The 22,183-nt window shown below is 32.9% G+C and overlaps 1 protein-coding gene across 1 annotated transcript in view; it reads right to left on the reverse strand.

The window, feature by feature from the left end:
• Positions 1 to 22,183, reverse strand: part of LOC114330250 (venom protease-like) — a 56,088-nt gene that overhangs the window by 16,136 nt on the left and 17,769 nt on the right. Inside the window, exon 4 of the mRNA XM_028279574.2 lies at positions 11,921 to 12,030. Within this exon, the coding sequence (XP_028135375.1) occupies positions 11,921 to 12,030 (110 nt within the window). The remainder of the gene's footprint in view (positions 1 to 11,920; positions 12,031 to 22,183) is intronic.

Genomic DNA, 22,183 nt, shown 5'->3' on the forward strand with positions numbered 1-22,183 from the left:
ACTCCATTTGAAAGCTTAACTTAACACTATTGATTTGTTATATTTGCGGTTCTCCTGTATTTTCTTGAACCGAAGATAATATATACCCCCAAAAAAGATGCCGTTTTGTACCTACCAAGTCCTATAGCTGGCTTATGGGTGGTCAAAAGTCACAAACTACACCGGTTCTGAATCGGCCCTGACCCCCTCTTTAAACACAGAAAAAAAAATTCAGATCGTTTTAACTTTTCCACATACATACATACATATTCACAAACATTTTCCCTTTTTTTTTAAAATAAAAATTGAGTCATATTTATGAGCTCAGTAACTTTTGAACAGTATAACCGATTTTCAAAATTAGACATGTGTTGGAAAGATAATGATCAGTACTGTGACAAGACGCAAAGGACGGACTTAAATTTTCGAAATTTTTGGAAGTTTTGGGGACGAGAACGAAAAACAGACCCTAAATAGGAAGGGCCGTAAAATCCACACCCTTGGACCAAAATGGATGGTTGACTTATGGATGGGTGAGTCTTTTGCTGAACTTTAAGGTAGGATTTGGCCCAATTTTCAATTCACTCAGATTTAGAAAATCGAAAATTTCGTGTATATATAGTGTCTTGTGTAGGGGGGTTGTGCGCCACTGGCGAGAACTGCCGTTCTCTTGGGATAAATAGTATAAAAAATTATGCTAAAAAAATATTTATTACAAATCTGAAATATCTTTGAACTTTGGAACTAAAAAGGAAAATCACGATTTTGATTTAGTCTCATTATGATAATTAGGGATTATGATAATTTCCAGGTATTAGGGAAGGTTTAAAATCATTACCTTAATTTTATCGAAGATTGGCTTCGCGGATTCCAAAATGAGGGAAATAAACACTAAAAAAATAATATTTATATGATTATCTACATTAGTGCAGTTACTGAAGGTGGATATGAGCTATTACCTCCGATTTCGTTGAACCTCCATCGATTTGCAAAAAATTTGGTGAGTGGTTAGAAGGTACCTCAAAGAACAAAGGTGACATGGTGCCAACTTGTGCTTTTACCCTGGGGGTGGACGCCACCCCTTCTAGAGGGTGAAAATTATTTTATTAAGAATAACCCGATAATTCGATATACCGACAAATTCTAAGCAAAATTTGTTATATAAAGTTATTAAAATAAATCAAAACTTTTTGAGTTATTAAAGATCAAAGACTTTAATTTTTCTTTAGAAAAATGCATGTTTTTAATTGATTTTTCACAAATAACTCAAAAACTATAAGTTTTTATAAAAAAGTTCTAATTGCCAAAATTGAAGCTAATAAAAAATGAAATAAACTACTTTCTAAAAAAACCTTTTAATGTTAACTACACAGAAGTTAGATAGGTAATTGAATGTATATTTTTTTCGGCGAGCACCCAAGTCTAAATATTCAAGCCTAAATAACGGGAAAATGATGCATTTTATGACATAAACTTATTAAACATTGGTCAAAGTACTTAGAAATATCTATCAAATGAGCTCCCGAACGAGTCGATAGCATTAAAATTTATGCTCCAAGAATTGTTCAAAATTTATCTTTTAAAAATTTTTCCAAAAATGTTGGTGTGTTTTTTAAATAACTCCGTTAGTTTTTGCGATATCAGATTCACCTAAACACCATTTGAAAGTTAGTTCCAATGGCTATTAAGCGATGTTAAATTTAATCTCTTAAACCCCTTACTTTTTTTTTAAATAAAAGGTAAAATGGACCCGGTTACATGGTTCTTGCAGCAAAATTTGAGCTTTAAACGTTTCTATCTCAGTTATCCAGGATCCAGCATCCAGGAAACATTAGATGCAAAACTAATCCCACAACAAGCAGGCTTCAGACCAGGTAAATCATGCACAGGCCAAGTGCTGAACCTAACAGAGCATATAGAGGAGGGATTTGAGCAGAGGGAGATAGTGGGAGTAACCTTGATAGACCTCACAGCGGCCTACGATACGATAAACCACAGAACCTTGCTAACTAAGATCTATAACACTGTGCTGGACTATGACCTGGTAAATATCATTAGATCATTGTTGTGTAATAGACGCTTCTACGTTGTGATAAATGGAAAGAAGAGCAGATGGAGAACCCAAAAAAATGGCCTACCTCAAGGAAGCGTTCTGGCGCCGTCCCTATTTAACATATACACCAATGACCAACCAATGCACCCTCGGACTGAGAGTTTTGTGTACGCTGACGACCTTCGTATCGCCGTAAAGGGGAAAACACTCACACAAGTAGAGTCGGCAATGGAAGAGGCTTTAACATGATGTCAGCTTACTACGAACAAAACTCATTAAAGCCAAACCCTACTAAAACCCAAGTATGTGCATTCTACCTCAACAACCATCTGGCGCATGTAAAACTAAATGTTTCTTGGGAGGGACAACGCATGGCACATACTGATAGGCCCAAATATCTTGGAGTGATACTAGACCGGTCACTAACGTATAAATTCCACTGTCAGAGCACAAGAGAAAAGGTTTCTACGAGAAACAACCTTCTCCGGAAACTTGTAGGGAGCAAGTGGGGTGCAAACCCCCAGGTTTTAAAGTCAACAGCTGAGGCCTTATGTTTCTCAACAGGGGAATATGCTTGTCCCGTCTGGGGTAGATCTAGACACGCCCAACAAGTCACCACGGCGTTAAATAAAACATGTAGAATATTTACCGGTTGTATGAAGCCTATCCCTCTACCATTACTGTACTGGGCAGCTGGATTCGCATCACCAGACGACCGTAGATGCGTCTCACAATATGTGGAGAAGTTCAGGCAAACTTTCGATGAAAGGCACCAATTATACGGGTTTGACGAACCGCCAGGAATCAGCCGACTTAAATCAAGGAAAAGGTTTATGAGAAATGTCAGCGTCGAACCACCCGAACTGTTCCCCCTACATCCAGAACGACCTAATGGAATGAACCTGGACTGGAGAACCTGGCGGACACTCAACCGAATACGCACAGGTGTTGTCCCTGTAAAACAGAACCTTATTAAATGGGACATCAAGACAGATAACGACGCACTTTGTGAATGTGGGGAAATACAGAGCGTGGAGCATCTGAGAGTATGCAGACTTTGCCCATCACAGTGTACCCTCGATGATTTATGGCTCCCAAATACAAAGGGTGTAGAAGTAGCCCGATATTGGGCAGAAAAACTGTAGTCGGATCCAGACGCGAAAAAGTAAAGTAAGTATCTCAGTTAATTTTTATCCTACTTACAGAAATAGTATAGAAGGTAAAATATTTGTTACAGAAAAATTACAGAAAAATTTGGTTACATATTATTATTTACGTATATTGAGTATTTTTGGAGTTATTATAAAAAAAATGAAAATTACGATAATTTTAAAAATTCTGATTTTTTTTTTGTTATATCTTTTTGTCAAAAATATGCATTCTAAACCGGTCAAAATTGTTGAAATGATTACTTATGCTAATAAAAAGAAATTCTTGTAAGGAGTACAATAAATTATAATTTTTGTGGAAATGACATATGTTTTATTTTTCATTTCTTACTAAAAAATTCAAAAGGGTTCTGTTATTGTCATCATAAGTTGCTTAATTTTGAAGCTATTAAATTCTTCTGGTGCTCATTTGATAGGTACTCTGCAGTGCTTTGACAAGTGTTTGGCAGATATATTTTATAAAATGCATCGTTTTCCCGCTATTTAAGCTTGAATACTTAGATTTGAGTACTCGTCGAAAAAAATATACATTCAATTACCCATAACTCACTTTGAATTAATATTATTTTAGTTCTTTTTGTGAGTAGTGTATTCAATTTCTTATTATCTTCAATTTTGGTAATAATATATTTTTTTAAAAAGCTTATAGTTATTCAGTTATACGTGAAAAATAGCTTTAAAACATGCATTTTTTTGCGAAAAAATTAAATTTTTGATTTTAAATAACCCAAAAAGTATTGATTTATGTTAATAACTGTATACTATAACAAATTTTGCTTAGAAATTGTTCCTCTATCGACTTATGGTACCTATTATTTTTAATAAAATAATTTTCACCACGAGATGGGGTGGCATCCACCCCCAGGGTAAAAGCGCAAGTTAGCGTCATGTCACCTTTGTTCCTTGAGGTATGATCTAAGTACTCACCAGTTGTCATGAAAATTGATGAAGGTTCAACGAAATCGGAGGTGAAAACCTTCAGTGACTGCACTACATGGAATATTACATAAATTGTCATATTAAACGTATCTTTCTTATGTATATTTAGGTATATATTTTGCATTATTGTGAATAAATATTTGGATAAATATGTAATTTTCTTTTTTATTCGAGCAATTTGTATTTCGAGCAATTTTCATGTCGAGCAATTCGTTATCGAGCAAATGATTTCGAGCAATTGATTTCGAGCAATTGCATTCGAGCAATTAACCTAGAATCAGACGACATGACTGTCTTACGGGGCACGTTGAAGAATCGTCTGATATAAAAAGCATTGTCTAGTTTATCATACAACGGAACGGGGCGACTCCGGGGACATGCTGCAACGTGCGCTTTCCATTGTTCTACAGCACGTATCGTGCACGACCCGTCCTAACATAAGTCAGCCTTAATTAAGTTAAAAAGGATTAATATAAGACCAAATAAAATATAAGAAAAACAAGCAGACCTACGAAGAAAAATTTCTAAGAAGCAAAACGAGTCTTGGGAAAGACACTGCCAAGAATAAATACTTATCTAGGAAGAACTAGAAGTAGAGAAAGCTGGAAACTAATACAAAATTTGAGAACAGAAAATTTTAAAGACTTAATATAAAGCATAAAAGACGAGGAAGTGTATTTCAAAAAAGTCACTCACACTCACAGAACCTGTTCCACAATTAAAACTTCCCCTGTTCCAGTGTTGCTGTGCATCAAAGTTTGTCCGACTAGACACCGTTAAGCTACTTTTTTTGGTACGCGTGATCCAGGTCTAGTAGTAAAATGTGAATGAACAAATCACTAAAGGTATTATTAAAATCTATAACATTCAAATTTACTTTTATGCAGGTTTCACTAAAATATAAAATTATATCAAAATAAACCTTAATTGGGACCATTTTCCTGGTAACACCTTCGTGGCTTCTAAAATTTGCCAAATGAATGCCGGAGCAAAGAAGGCTGACGGAAATCTAATAACAATTGCATTTCACCTCTCGCCTGTCCAACGCGCAATATTCATTTCGTTGCAAAAGGGCACCAAAAGCCGTCTTATATTTCAGTTCGTTCAAAGAGCGTCATAAACACCCCAACCGGTTTCAAACTTTCTTAGGTTCTTCTTCTTAACGTCCCATCTCCGCGACGGAGGTTGGCAATCATCATGGCTATTCTGATCTTAGATGCTGCTGCTCTGAATAGTTCGGTTGATGTGCATCCGTACCATTCCCCCAAGTTACGCAACCACGAGATTCGTCTCCTTCCTACACTTCTCTTGCCCTGGATTTTCCCCTGTATAATCACCTGAAGTATGTTGTATCTCTCATTACGCATAACATGCCTCAGGTACTACAGCTTTCGTGTCTTGCTGGTTTCCAATATTTCCAGTCTTTTGTTGACTCTTCTCATGACTTCGTTGTTTGTTATATGCTCGGTCCATGATATCTTCAGGATTCTTCTATACACACCCACAGTTCAAATGCTTCCAACTTTTTAGTAGTCGATGCGTTAAGTGTCCTTGCTTCTATCCCGTAAAGAAGAGTCGAGAAAATATAACACCTTGCCAGCCTAACTCTCAAGTCTAATTTCAGTTCTCTTGCACAAAATACCTTTCTCATTTCATTGAAGTTTGTTCTTGCTTTCTCTATTCGAACTTTGATTTCTTTGGAGTAATCGTTTTTGTGATTAATTATTGTGCCAAGATAGTTGTAGTTCTCTACTTGTTCTAAAGTTTTACCTTTAATTGTCAGGCTTTCATCATTATTTTGGGTTTTTGATATCCTCATAAATGTAGTTTTCTTGATGTTTATTGATAATCCATATTCTTCTCCATACTCAACTATCTTATTAGCTTTTGAAGGTCTTTAAGGTTGTCCACTATTATGATAGTATTGTCCGCATATCTAGTGTAGTTAATTGGCGTTCCATTTACCTTTATTCCTGCTGTTTCTCCCTCAAGAGCTCTTTTCATAATTTCTTCAGATTATACATTGAATAGTAGTGGTGATAGTACACACTTCTGTCGCACTCCTCTTTTAATTTCGAACTCTTCTGATGTGTGTTCGTTAATGCGTATGTGTGCTTGCTGTTTATAATATAGATTTGTTATAATTCGAAGGTCATTGTATTGTAATTGTTTTGCTTTGAGGACGTCCATTAGCTGTTTGTGGCGGACTTTATCGAAAGCCTTGTTGTAATCTATAAAACAGACGTACATATCCTGGTTCACGTCCAAGCATCTCTGCATTAGTACGTTGAATGTAAAGAGAGCTTCACGGGTACCTACGCCTCTACGGAATCCAAATTGGGTTTCTTCAATATCCATATCAAGTGTTTGGTAAATGCGTTTATGAATGATCTTTAAAAGATTTTAAGTGTGTGAGACATCAGGCTTATGGTGCGGTGGTCGGTGCATTCTCTAGCATTTTTCTTTTTTAGGAGACAAATAAATGTTAAGGTCAACCATTCATTGGGTATGTCACCCGACTGATAAATTTCATTAAAGAGCTTTAAGTGGACATCTATGTACTCATTTTCTATTATTTTAAGGTTATCAATAGGCAGTTGATCTGGCCCCGGGCTTTTTCCGTTACTGGTGTTATTTAGTGCATACAATAGTTCTTCCTTTGTAATTTCTACACTTGTGTCTCTGTTTTCGAAAGATATGTCTTGTAGGTTTCCTCTTTCGTCGTCGAAAAGCTCTTCCATATATTCTTTCCATCGTTTTAGCTTTTCGTCAGTCGTTATAATAGTGTTTCCTATTTTATCTAAAAGAGTTGTGTTGTGGTTTCTTTTTTGCAGCAGGGCCATTTCTTTAACCTTTTTATGCAGGTTGAATATATCGTATTTGTTCTGAAGATCTTCTATCTCTTTACATTTTTCCTCACAATAAGTTTGTTTTGTCTCTCTTATCTTTTTTCTGATTTCATTGTTAATTATTTTGTAATTGTGATTGTCTTTGTTCTTGGCTTGTCTTCGTTGGTCCATCATGCCGAGTATCTGGTCGGTCATCCAGTTGTCTCTCTTTCTTATCGGTTCTTTTAATATCTCTTCGCATGGAACAAGTAGGCAATTTTTTAGTGTTTCCCATTGATGGTTTATCTGGTAGGTGTTAGTATCTAATTTATCAAGGTTTTCGTATATTTTCTGTTGAAATTTGTTTTTTATATCAACTTATTTCAGTTTTCTAACATCTATATTTGGAGTTCTTTGGGGTTTTCTAATACGTTTAAGCTTAAGCGTGACATTAGCGATTAGTGGGTTATGGTCTGATGTAACATCTGCTCCTGGATATGTTTTAACGGATTTGATGGTGTTACGATATCTCTCTTTAATCAGTATATAATCGATTTGGTTTCTTACCACTTTTTCCGGTTTATCTGCTGGTGAGCGCTATGTATATAACCGTCTCAAAGGTAATTTAAAGAACGTGTTTGTGATTATTAGATTTTGTTCTTGGCAGAATTTTATTAGACGATCACCTCTATCGTTACGTTCCCCTAGTCCTTGATCTCCCATTATGGTTCCAGCAATTCCCTTGCCGACTTTTGCATTAAAATCGCCCATAACTACCGTGATTTCCCTGCTCTTTGTCATTTTCAGTGCATCTTCTTAGGTTATCATCAGATAATGTATATTGTACAGTAAGGGAAAAACCTTTACTGTATCCAAAAAATGTATATAATTTAGACATAGTTACGTCGTTACAGAAGGTGTTGTTTCTATAATCACAAACAAAGCGAAGGTTGATTGATAGAGTTTGTTTGGGTAACCTTGCAAGTAAGTAACGATACTCACGTACCGTTTACTTTCAAAGTCCAAAATAAAGAATGATATAAAAAGCCCGAAGAGGGGCAAAATAGATTATTAAGATTACTATTATAGTAGCAGTCGTGCGAGATGGGTGTCTGAACGACTACCCCGCGAAACAATATCTTCTTAACCTTACGTTTATGGATGTTGTAAACTTTATAAAAGTATAGTTTAGAGTCAGTGTTTTCCTAAGTTCCGATAGTTGGCTCTCTTTCCGTTCCTTAAGAACCCAACACGACAATGTATGACTTTCTCTGAACGTTTTATTTGATAATTTTAACGGAAAATTATGAGATAATTGCGCTGACTGACGTGGTTGAATGAGGGTATTTACGACACTGAATTGTTCGACACAAGGTACACAGTGTTTAGGAAGGATAGGTCAGACCATAGACTGCGAGGTGGTGGTGTACTCTTAGCAATCAAAAATGAACTACCTTGTGAACCTGTTGATGTTACCTGTGATAGTGATTTTGTAATGCTTAAGGTGAATTTAAAAAACTTTTCCCTCTATGTTTCTGTTGTGTCTTTTACACCTAATGCTGATGTTATGATGTATGAAAATTATTTTAAATTGTTTGAGAATATTTTATTATCAAAAAACTCAAATGTGATGTTATTAGGAGATTTCAATTTACCCCATTTTGATAATAATAGCTTTATAGATTGTGGTAAAAATGCGCTGATGCAGCAATTTCTTAATATTAATATCTTGCAACAAATAAATAAGGTTCCTAATTTTATGAATACATTTTTAAGTCTTGCTCTGACTAATATAGATGTATGTACTGTGGCAAGGTCTGACTGTCCATTAGTGGCTGAAGATGTGTATCACCCTGCTCTCATCTATAGTGTTGTAAGTGAAATAGCTGAGTTACCAGACAACAAAAAGGTATATGCATACAACTATGCTCAAGGTAACTACTGGCATCTTTATCATTTAATTTTTCAATACAACTGGTCCTCATTATTCTTATGTCTGGACATTAGTAATGCTTTTAATGTTTTTTATAGTGAAATGTACACATTTTTGAATTGTTCTATACCTAAAACCAAAATAAGGGCCAGCAATTATACTTCTAAGTTTCCGTACTGGTTCTCTCATGATTTGATCCATAAAATTAAAAAGAAAAATAGTCTTCGTCGTTTGTGCTCGTCAACTAAGAATGCTGAATTTCAGCTGTTAAGAAGTGATATTAAAAATCAAACCAAATATGAGTATAATTTATATAAACGTTCACTTGAAAACTATCTAGTTGCTGAACCAAACAAATTCTGGACCTTCTTTAAGTCAAAATATAATAATAGTAGAATTCCTATAGAAATGACATTAAATAACTCCAAGTTTAATACACCTTTTGATATTGCAAGTGCATTCGCCAAATATTTTGCATCAGTATATGACACATCCGACTGTACACATTGTCACTCTCACAGTACTGAGTGGGGTTCATTTACCTTTAAACATATCACAGAATTGGATGTTATAAATAGTATCAAAAAACTTAAACCCAAAAAATCTACAGGCCCTGATGAAATACCACCCTATATCTATAAGGAATTGGCAGAACCCTTAGCTAAACCTCTGGCGTTCTTGTTTAATATGTCGATTGAACAGGAATATTTCCCAGATATCTTAAAAATGGCAACAATTTCTCAATACATAAAAAAGATAAAAAAATGACATCCAAAACTATAGACCTATCAGCCTGTTAAATAGTATTGCTAAGATTTTTGAAGGAATTCTTTATGAGGATATATACACTCATGTTAAGAGTAAAATTAGCAAATCCCAGCATGGTTTTGTAAGTGACAAATCAACAGTGACAAATCTCTGTGTTTTTTTCTGAACATATTACTAAGGCTATTGAGGCAAGGGAGCAGTTGGAAGTTCTCTATACTGATTGTGAAAAAGTATTTGATAAGGTCAATCACTGTATTCTTTTAAATAAACTGGTAGAGTTTGGATTCTCAAGAAAAGCTTTTAATTTATTAAAATCTTATTTGTCAGATAGGAAGAACACAGTTAAAGTAGGTAATTGCTTTTCCCACCAATTTGTGTCATCCTCGGGAGTTCCACAGGGGAGCAAACTTGGACCATTGCTCTTCATTTTATTTATTAATGACTTGCCAGACTGTATTAAATCTTGTAACAGCTTAATGTATGCCGATGATTTTAAACTTTTTAAAACCATCTCTAAAGAAAGATGTAGATAAATTGCAGGATGATTTAAGGTCAGTTACTCAATGGTTCAACAATTCGAAAATGACTCTTAACGTTAAAAAGTGCGCAGTAGTCTCATATACTCGGAAACTTAATAGTATTATTGAAGATTATTGTATTAATGTAGCAAAGATTTAACATTAGCTCTTAAAGTACGCCTAACAAAATGTTACGTATATAGTGTAGTATACTATGGACTGGAATCATGGACGTTAAATGTAGAGACAATGAGACGACTTAACGCCTTTGAAATGTGGACGTATAGAAGAATTATGAGGGTTTCCTGGGTAGATAGAGTTACGAACAATGAAGTACTGAGAAGAATAGGTAAAGAGAAGGAAGTTGAACTTACAATTAAAGAAAGAAAACTACAGTACCTCGGACATGTGATGCGGGGCGAGAAGTATGGCATCCTGCGACTCATAATGCAGGGAAAGATAGATGGCAGAAGAAGCATCGGCAGAAGACGAATTTCATGGCTGAAGAACCTGAGAGAATTGTTTGGATGCAGCTCAAAACAACTATTTAGAGCTACTGCCTCAAAAATTAAAATAGCTATGATGATTGCCAACCTCCGTAGCGGAGATGGCACCTGAAGAAGAAGAAGAAGTGGAGAGAATGAGTGTTATGAAGGATCTTGGAGTTACATTTCAAACAAACATGAAGTTCAATACACACTTTTGTGAAATAACTAACAGAGCCTATCGTGCCTTGGGTTTTGTTATTAGAAATAGCAATAACTTCAGAATAAACACAATTATAAAACTCTATAATGCCCTGGTGAGACCACATATGGAATATGCTTCAAACATCTGGTCTCCAATTGCATTTTCAAACTCAGAAAGGATCGAAAAAGTTCAAAAACGATTTCTAAGATTTTTATACCTAAGGAAAAACAAGGAATATCCATATATGTTCTCTTACAGGGTAATGTTGGAATCGTTTCAGTTGCAGTCACTTGCCACTAGGAGAAACAGTCAGGCCATTATGTTTATATACCTAATTGTTAATAGTATTAAGTACACAGACTGTGATCTAATTGAGTTTGTTTACCTAAGAGTAGGTTAAGGATAACCAACCCAGATCTATTTTATACAAGTTCTTATAGAAATATGTCACCAGTGAATAATATGTTAAAAATATGTAATGAAGTATTTAATGGACTAACTGATATAGACATATTTAATGTAAAAATCAGGGACCTTAGGACATTGCTTGCACATCAGCGCTAGGTTTAAGGGATTTCATAAAACACAAATATTTCCTTCCTTTTTCATTTACTTAGCTTATTAGTTTTAGGTTTATATTCTTAGTTAGTACTTCACTTTACATGTAACTACTATTAGTTTATAGTGTTTGTAAAGTTTTAAATAAATAAATAGATAAATAAATAATATTTTATATTTTTTTAAAATAAAACTTTCTCTTGCTTTTAGCAGATGTCGCTCCGACACCCATGCCACGTTATTTAGTTGCGATTCGATACTGTCATCCCGATATTATGCTTTAGTTGGTTCGGAGAAAGTTATATAAACATACATTCTCGGACTCTGATGATAACCTAAGAAGGTTTGAAACCGGTTAGTGTTTATGACGCCCACTAAACGAACTGCAATATAAGATGGCTTTTGATGTAGTTTTGCAACGAAATGATTATTTATTACTCTTATGAATTTTTAAGTGAACAATAAACTAACATCTAATAACTTACTATTCACGGGATTCAAGACAATGGGCTGCAGTTAAGACAAAATTATCGCTGATCAGTGCACCAGCACATAACCATTCCTTACTATCTTCAGGTCCATAACCTATAAGGGCCTAAAAATAATTTTAAAGCTAAATATTGGTCTAAATACACTAAGCGGCAAAATTAAAGGAACACTTTAAAAATGGGACATGTTAGATGTCTCGAATTTCCTAAACCTGTTGTTAGATTTGAGTGATTTTTTTAGTATGTTATAGCCTTATTATTTCAGAAAATCGATATTGTTGCCAGAGAGGCAAGTGTCATTTTATACCGAGTGTAACAATCATACTATGTTTTTTTCTTAAGGCTATCGGTACATAATTCGCAAATATTTTACGGCTATCCCTACTTTTTCTGTCTTTACATGGCAAATTACGTGTAGTAAAACTCACACTGGTATGGATATGTAAACATTACTAGAATGTCATCCTACTTGAAAATGTCATCATTAACATAAAGAGATGGCTTTTGAATGTTCTTGGATATCTGTTATATTTGTATAATTGCAAATTATTAATTCAGTTAATAAATGTGATTATTTCATTCATAGGAGATTCTGACCAATAGAAAGCTACAGAAATCTAAATTAAATCGATTATTTTTTAAAGATTTTAACTTTCAATCGTATAGTAAGATATTTGATCACGTGTTTAATTCTGTCCAATCAGATTAAAATTATACTGAGAATTATCTACTGTAGAAAATTACCGATAGAATTTTTTTAAGTAGATTGTTTCTGTTTAATGGCAACCAGTTTCCTAGTTTTGGCAACAGTCCCATTTAAGAAAATATCCATAATATACGTATTAAAAAATAATCTTACGAATATCACACGATAGTAAGAATAAATAAGAAAATAAATGCTTCATTTTTACTCAAATTGGTTGGCATTGGGCAATAGCCACTCGAGCCCTGCGGGCTCTCGTGTCTATTGCCAGACAACAAATTTTCGAAAAACTGTCGTATTATATTCAATTTATTCTCACTCTCTTGTGATATTATACCCGATTATTTCATTCATAGGAGATTCTGACCAATAGAAAGCTACAGAAATCTAAATTAAGCTGATAATTTTTGATTATTTCATTCATAGGAGATTCTGACCAATAGAACATGACCTACAGAAATCTAAATTAAATTGATAATTTTGGATAATTTCCCGTCGTAAAGTATATTACGTTAGATCCCCTTCGTTGCTACGAAAAAATACATTCAGTGATATTAATAACAATTAATGTTTTAAACATTATAAATGTGATGACTTTCAACCGTAAAATATTTATAACATCTGTATGTGTAATTGTACTAATTTGTACTTACATAAATAAATTACAATAAAATTTTGGTTTTGAACAGTTTTATTCATGAAATAATCGCAACAAATTGCACTTGATCTCTAAAATTTATATAGAATTTTAGAGATCTTGTGCAATTACTACTGATAATTTCCCGTCGTCAAGTATATTACGTCAGATGCCCATCGTTGCTACGAAAAAATACATTCAGTGACATTAATGAAAATTAATGTTTTAAAAATTATAAAAGTGATGACTTTCAACCGTCAAATTAATATTTATAACAACTGTTTGTTTAATTGTACTAATTTGTACTTACATAAATAAATTGAAATAAAATTTTGGTTTGAACAGTTTTATTCATGAAATAATCGCAACAAATTTTACTCGATCTCTAAAATGAATATAGAATTTTTGCCCTCGTGACACTTTAGACATAATTTCACTCGCCTTCGGCTCGTGAAATTAAAACTGTCAAAGTGTCACTCGGGAAAAATTCAATAATTGTAGAGCTCTTGTGCAATTACTACTGATTATTTCATTCATAGGAGATTCTGACCAATAGAAAGCTACAGAAATCTAAATTAAACTGATAACTTTTTTGATAATTGCCCGTCGTCAAGCATATTACGTCAGATGCCCTTCGTTGCTACGAAAAAATACCATTCAGTGACGTTAATGACAAATGTTTTAAAAATTATTAAAGTGATGACTTTCAACCGTCAAATAGATATTTATAACAACTGTGTGTTTAATTGTACTAATTTGTACTTACATAAATAAATTACAATAAAATTTTGGTTTTGAACAGTTTTATTCATGAAATAATCGCAACAAATTGCACTCGATCTCTAAAATTAATATAGAATTTTAGAGCGCTTGTGCAGTTACTACTGATTATTTTTTTCACCTGTCAAATTCTGACGTTTTTGCTTTTTCAGCCAATCACCACGCGTCGTTCTAGCCAATCATTGAGTGTAATACTGATAAAACAGCCTCTTCCTTGATAAAACAGTCTCTTCCCTGATAAAACTTAAGGTACCCTAAATTTTACATAATACGTACATACCTGTGTTTACTAACTTAAAAAATTTATTATTTTTTTTTCTTTTTTGGCTTGGACTATGGTCATTCAGCCAGTCTCAATCAAAAGTAAATGTATTAAAGATATTGCCAATTAGTGAAACTTGGTTGTTATAATATTATTACAATTTTTTACTTCTTATTTACCTACTCATTACAGCTAATGTACATACTATGTTAATAAATATAAATATATTATACTACTTAATGTTTATCAAGAACACATAGTGTATACATTTTACAAATAAAAATATTAATCTTAATATTAAAATAAATGCATTCTTTTTTGTATTTTATTTTAGTTTTTTTTGTTTTGTTTTTTGTTTTGTTTTTTGTTTTGTTTTGTTTTTTTTTTTGTCACTACGATAGGATGTCAACCCGGTTCATCCCCGCGGAGGTTTAAATCCTCTTAGTGACTTTTTCTTTAATTTTTTTATTTTATTTTTTTTTTACTAACTTAATTTATGAACAGCCCTGGTACATAGATATTTTAAAAACACTAACCACGATATACTCAGATTTTCTACAGTTTTTATTTTCAAAATAAATATTTCTAAACTTTTCATAAACGTCAAACAGAGCCGATGTAAACCGTACACAGAACACAGAACTAATTCTTCTATTTTGTTGCCGATTTCAACAAACCAGTGTTATCACATAAAAGGATTCGAATATTTACAGCGTAATATTTTGGAACAATAGTTACTTTTAAAATACACATTATATTAGTAGAATTAGTAAAATAGTTCTAAAATTACGTGTGTTTTTAATAATTGTTCATTTTCGATTTAAACAGTATTTTATGTATGAACAATATAATAAATAAATTGGTTCATTTTTAAATCATAAAATAATTTATCTATAACGTACTTAAGACATTGATCCTAGTTGTCTTAAAAATATTTCACAGATGCCCGTATTTACTAATAATACATATTGGTTCACAAATTAATCTTTTCAAATACCACTCGTCCTCTAAATTTTGCTTGATAAATTTTTTCGTTTTCATACTTAAACTTCTTTATTTTGGGTAAAATCACTCAAACAAACCGAAATGGATAAAATCACTCGTCCTTCAGACTCGTGATTTTATCATTCGGTTTGTTTTCCTAATTTTACCAAATAAAGAAGTTTTCGTGAAAACAAAAAAAATTATCGATAAAATTTAGAGGACTCGTGGTATTACCTTTGATAATTTTTTCACTAACTATGTATTCAGTGATTGTAATAATTTATATGTACAAAAAAACCAATACTCAATAGAGAAAAAAAGAGGAAAAGTGTTAAAGTGATTTTTTAATAATATATTGTTACTTTGGAACACTTACAATTTTGAACATCTTTAACAACAAAATACTTGGATTTGGATTACAGAATATATTATTCTGATGTATTCTCTGCTTGGATCTTCCACAAATAATACACAATAAATAACATTTTATTAAGTTCACGTCTTAAATCAATTATTTATCAAATACACAAATATTAATATTATTTAATCAATAACTCAAAATATTCCCGATGCCATGTCAAATATTTAAAATTGTCACTGCATGATTGTCACTGTCTGACTGACATTATATTCGACTGAGTGCGTTGTAAGACAAATACAGATTTGGAAAATATTACCACGGAAATTGTGTTCATTTTTTTCGAATCCTGAAAAAACCAATAAATATTTTTGAAAAATTTAAGCGCAGAATGAAAGACTAAATTATTACCGAGGCCAGAAAGTCCCTTAGAATAAATAAAAAGTTTATTTTGAATGAGATATTTGAAATTAAAAATCACACTAAATTTTCTCTTAGTTTTTCACCCCTGTAACTTATTAAAATAAACATTATAGAAGTTCTCAGGGACTTTCGGCCCTCGCTAATAACGTAATCTTTCAGTCTGCGTTTAAATTTTTCAAAAATATTATTAGTTTTCTCAGGATTCGAAAAAAAATGAATCCCCATTTGAATAGGATTGCAGCCGAAAATACGTACCCATCCTCTTAAAGTTCGGAACATCCAATTGTACAGTTAGGCTTTCTTAACATTTTGTTTTTTAATTCATTCATTTATATTCGATAATAAAAGAGATATGTTCTTTTATATTACAATATCAATGTAATATTTTTTATTAATATAATATTCTATATTACAATATCATTCCAAATCTCTAGAGCTACTGTTTCTACCTCTTGTAAGGTTCTAGGAGGTAACAAACGCTGTCGTAATCTTCTGACAATTATGTCACATAAATGCTCGGTCGGGTTAAGATCTGGACTATGCGATAGCCAATTCAAATACCGAAGATTTTCCTGTTGTAAATATTCGATAACAGTTTGTGAACGTGAGGTTCTGCATTATCGTGCATTCGCAAAAAATTGTTACCAATATAAGGAGCCGATAGCATGGTAGCTAAGTCCTTCGCTATGTAAGATCACTGCTTGAACACACTCTCATCGCAGGTCAAATTACTTGTAGGGCGTTCCATTTCCACCAAACAACAAAAAAAATACGGCCTTAATTGAAACTTTTACAAAAAATCAAACACTTTTTGACTGTTAACAATTTGACATCTATTAAATTGGTAATTTCTCAGAGCCTGCTTTAGGCTTGTCAATTAAACTAAGCAGAAAATAAGGATTTATTCTAACATACGCAAATGAATAAAAAAAATAATAATAAAGCCTAGGGCTACAATTAAATCTTAATTTCAATATTTTATATGTGCTAGAATATTCCACAGGTTGATACGAACTTTAAGGAAAAAACACAATATGATTATTACACCCGGTATAAAATGACATTTATCTGTCTAGTAACAATATTATTACATCGAGTTTCCTAAATAATAAGGCTATAACATAATAAAAAAATCACTCAAATCGGACAACAGGTTTAGGAAATTCGAAACATCTAACATGTCCGATTTTTAAGGTGGTCCGTTAATTTTTCCGCTTAGTGTATAATTAGATCTACAGAGATGTTATCAATAACGGAGTTTTTCCATAATAAAGGCAATAGTTCTTTGATATAATTGTAAAATTTTCAAGAAAATAATTTTTTTTGACCAGTTTTTGTAGATTTGTAACAAATGGCTCCATTTACAGCTTAAAGAATAGTTTATTTTTATTTATATAACATGATAATAGTTTATAATGGTAGGGGAGCAAAGTATGCCAAATGTGCAGTCACTCGAGCGCTTTGGAGACCTATTGGGTTGCGATTATTAGGTCCTAAAACCAAGAAAGCTAAGTAAAATTTTTCATTTTGGTGAGGACTTCACATTTTTTAATTTAATTTTCAATTTCCAACAATGGTTTTTTCCGATTATAGCGCCATCTATCCATAATTCGAAAGAATGTTTCGAATAAAAGTTGCTTATTTTTATGCAAAGAATCCAAATCTGCAACAAAATATTGGGGCTCCCATTTAAGATTTTAAAGTTACCCCCCACCCAACTCTGTGGTGGATCGTGTTTGGTACCATTCGATAGATTTTTCAAAAATGTTGAATAAGTGTATTTTGCAGTTTTTCGATCTGATGTTTATTTTGCGAAATATCGCGGAATTTGTATTTAAAATTTTAAATTTACCCCCACCCCTCTCCGTGGGAGTCATGTTTGGTATCTTTTGATAGATTTTTGAAAAATATTGATCACGTATTTAGTTTTTTGATCTGACATTCATTTCGCGAAATATTCGCTTATTTTTGTGAAATTTTTGACTCGGCCGTTACCGTACGCCCCGCTCAAATCGTCAGATTTTTGAAATATACACTCTTTTGCATGTACTTAGCTTATATTATCTTAATCTGACAATTTCGAGTATTTTTAAGGGTAGATTTTTTTTTCGGGCCTCCCTTAACGGACTCATCTTTGTTAAGAGCCAATATATAGTAGATGTACTTCTGCAGGGTACCACGTTTCTACCCATATGATAATCTGACGCGTTCGGGTAACTGCAAAAATCCCCGCTTGGGCTCCCCTACCATTACATGAATCTCTAAATCTCTAAAAATCATACGAACTAGCTAAATTTTGCTGAGAATATCAGTTTGGAGACCCCAAAAATGATGCATAAAGTTTTCCACTCCAACGGGATTTCATCTAGTTAGCAATCTCTTTACATCTATTTATCAATAATCTGTACGCTGCAGAAAGAAATGTTTCAAACAAAAAATGCAGCTAAGATAATTTTGAACAAAATTATTTATTATAAGTCGGTTCGCTAAACTCAGACACAACTGGCTAGTGATTTTAGTAAGTAATTTTGCCAATTTGGTAAAATTGTCAAAAAAATTTACTAAATACTTAATAATTACTAAATAGATAGTAATTTTACCAATTGTGACAAAATTGGCCAAAAACAAAAAAATACCTACTAAAATCACTAGCCCGTTATGTCTGAGTTTAGCGAACCGACATAGCACTTTTTGTGTAGAGCCAACATTTAAAATTCGATATCTTTTGATCAGAGTGTCCCGTCGACAAAAATCAACAAGCTTTTTAAAGGTGAAAAGTGAACAGTGCAGCTTTCGTATACAATTTTTTCATTTTGCCGCAAATGAAGTAAATTTTTATAAAGCTGTTAAATAAATAAACGTTACGCGATTACTTCCATCGACTGATCACTATGGAATCTCCATTGATAGGGCCTAATCTTCAAAACTCATATAATGAAATTTTGATTTTGAGTTTTGGTAACAAATTAATAAATATTAGGGCAGTCAATGAGGGTATGTGGCTCCGAATTCTATCCTACTATATCGATTTACGTGATATTTTCACAGTAAGTAGGGAATAGCCCAAGAAACAAAATTTACTTTATGCCGATGTGTGCTTTTGTCTTGGGGGCGGTTCCCACCCCTTCTCGGGGGTGGAAACTTTTTTGATTAAATAACTACGGAAGTTGCTAGAGAACCTAATACTAAGCAAAAACTGTTCTATAATTTTTTTTCGAAAACTTAATACTTTTTGAGTTATTACTGGTTGAATATTGGCCATTTTCATTGAAACATAACACCTTTTCCAACGGTTTTTTGCGAATACCTTAAAAACTATGATCTAACTAAAAAAACTATATAAAACATTTTTATAGCTTATAAAATAACGAGATTCTTTCCTTTATGAATCTTCTAGTTATAACACAAAAATAGATATGGTAAGTGAAAAAACTTGTTTTCTTGGTGCATGCTCAAATCAGTGTATTTAACTTGAAATAACAGAGAAACGGTCGATTTTAGGTGTATAATGAATATCTTTTGTTGTGCTTGAAAAGACCTTTAAAATAAGCAATATTAAATGTCGATTACATTCAAACTATGCGAGATAAACTGTAAAAAATTTGATGACTAACGTATTTAAAAAAAAAAATGAGAAGTATATTTAACCCCTCATCCACAAGAATTTTAATGCATCGTTTTCCCTCTACAATAAATTTTACTATAGTGTTCTTTTTATGTTCAAACAGTTGGGTGGATTTAAAATGAATGGTTTTTGAAAAAAATAAAATCAAATTATTGAGCGCATTTTTAAATTTTCTTAAAAATCTTCCTTTTTCTCAATGTAACTCGAAAATGATAAGAGATGCCAAAAAAGATGCCATAAAAAATGAAGGTTTCTTCTAGATAAATATTTTGATTTTATTTTTTATAACAGTATCTCTTATCATTTTCAAGTTACATGGAGAAAAAAAGATTTTTAAGAAAATTTAAATATGCGCTCTATAATTTGATCTTATTTTTTTCAAAAACCATTTATTTTAAACCCGCTCAACTTTTTGAACGTAAAAACGACACTGTAGTAAAATTATGATAGTCCAGGATTACTAGGGCTCTCTTCTCCCGGTAAGGGTGGTTAACCCTTATCCGAGGGGTGGAATGATTAATAGTCGTTTCACTGTTGAAGTTGTTTTATTATATTCGCATGAGTACAAGCTGGTAGCAACCTACGTAACGTCGTCTCGCGGAGTGTAGATGACACTATCTTTTAATGTGAATAATCTTACGTCTAATAAAATAGAATGACGAATGTGGAATGTGTAATGAGGATTCCCTTATTATGTTTTGGTTGTATAAATATATTTAAAAGTGCAAAGTCAGCGTCGACCCTGAAAAGTGTTTATAGTGGCTGTATGTATAAGTACACCTCACGATCTAGGTCAACAATGTTTATGTAACGAAAGAAGGTTGGAATTGTTTATGATGACATTTAAATAACCAAAAGAAATTAGCGTAGATAATTAAAGGGTGTTTTTAAAAGATATCTAATGAGTACAGATGAATTCTTGTACACCTTTCCCTCCTAAGAATTTTCTGACTACGGGCAGAAAATTTTGCAAGTAGTGCTACCAACCCATACTGTGTTGTAATCAATACAAAAAATTTATTTTATATACAAACTTCCTAAAACTACGTAAATACATAAATAAAAATAAAAATGTTCGTTTAACAACATTGTTTCATCACACTTGTCACTCACTGTGTTTTCGGATTGTAAGCATATAATCTATTCTTATGTATTTCCTTGATTTTATTGTTTTCTATTCTGATTTTACAATTAACGTTATTTACTTCTGTTATTGTGAAAGGACCTACATAAAGACTATCAAACTTACCATTCTCTTCCCTTTTTACCAGGACTAGGTCTCCTATTTTAAAGTTTTGAGGTGTTGCTTTGAGCTTATTCTTTTCTTGCCGCTCTTTTTTGTGTTTTAATAAGAAGGTTCTGGCTCTCTCGTGTGCGCTTTGTAGTTTGTATCGTAACTCATTGTAGTAGGCATCTATATTGTAACATGGTTGAATCTCCTGTGTAAGGTCTTCCGGTAGGTTAAACTTCCTGCCATATAGCAGTTCGAACGGTGTGTATCCATGATACGCGTTAGGGGTTGTATTGTAGCAGTATGTGAACATTCTGCAACACACATCCCAATTTTCTCTGTCTTCGTCTATGAATGCTCTTACGTACTCGTTCAACGTTCTGTGTAGTTTTTCGCAACTTCCAATGGACTGTGGGTGGTATGCCGTTGAAAAGTTGTGCTCTATTTTTAATAGCTTTGTTAATTCCTGCATTACTTCGTTCTTATACTCTGTGCCTTGGTCTGTTCTTATTTGCTTCATGAGTCCGTATGTTGGTATGAAATGATCAAAGATTCCTCTTGCTATTGTCTCTGCTTCTTTATTGCACACTGGTATGCTGACCGCGTATTTTGTCAGTTCACACAACATTGTGATACAGTATCTATTACCTTCATTACTTCTAGTGAATGGACCTATTGTATCTATGTATACTATGTCTCATGGTTTGGAAGATGTGTCCGATATCACGAACTCTTCGATATGTGCTCTTTTCGGTTTGTTAATTTGACATTTGTGGCATTGTTTAACGTATTTTCTTACGTCTTTTTCCAAATTTTTCCATCGGAATCTTACCTTTAGCTTCTTTATTAGTCTATTATTCCCTACGTGTCCTCCGAACATCGGGTGATTATGGTATTCTTCTATTAATCTGTGTTTTTCTTTGTCATCTTTTATTGTTTCTGGTACTTCACATATGTATATTTCTATATTCTTCAATTTTTTATTTCCTTCTTTAATAAATTCATCAATTGTGCACAATTTAAAAATAATATCATTTACGTATATCTTTACTTTACGTACTGCATTCTCTACCGCCAGCTTATCAAGCTGTGCCAACGCTTGGTTTAAATCGAAATGATCCAATCCTGTGGCTATGCTTTTGCTGCATTTTATTTTGTTTTTGGCCCTAATGCTCAGTCTTGGTGAGATTAGTTCTGCTCCAAAGGACAAAATTGGTAGTCTATGCGCCTCTAAATTATTTAGTACCTTCCTTACTA

Source organism: Diabrotica virgifera, chromosome 4 (assembly GCF_917563875.1).
Source record: "Diabrotica virgifera virgifera chromosome 4, PGI_DIABVI_V3a".
In the NCBI taxonomy this organism is placed as follows: Eukaryota; Metazoa; Arthropoda; class Insecta; order Coleoptera; family Chrysomelidae; genus Diabrotica; species Diabrotica virgifera.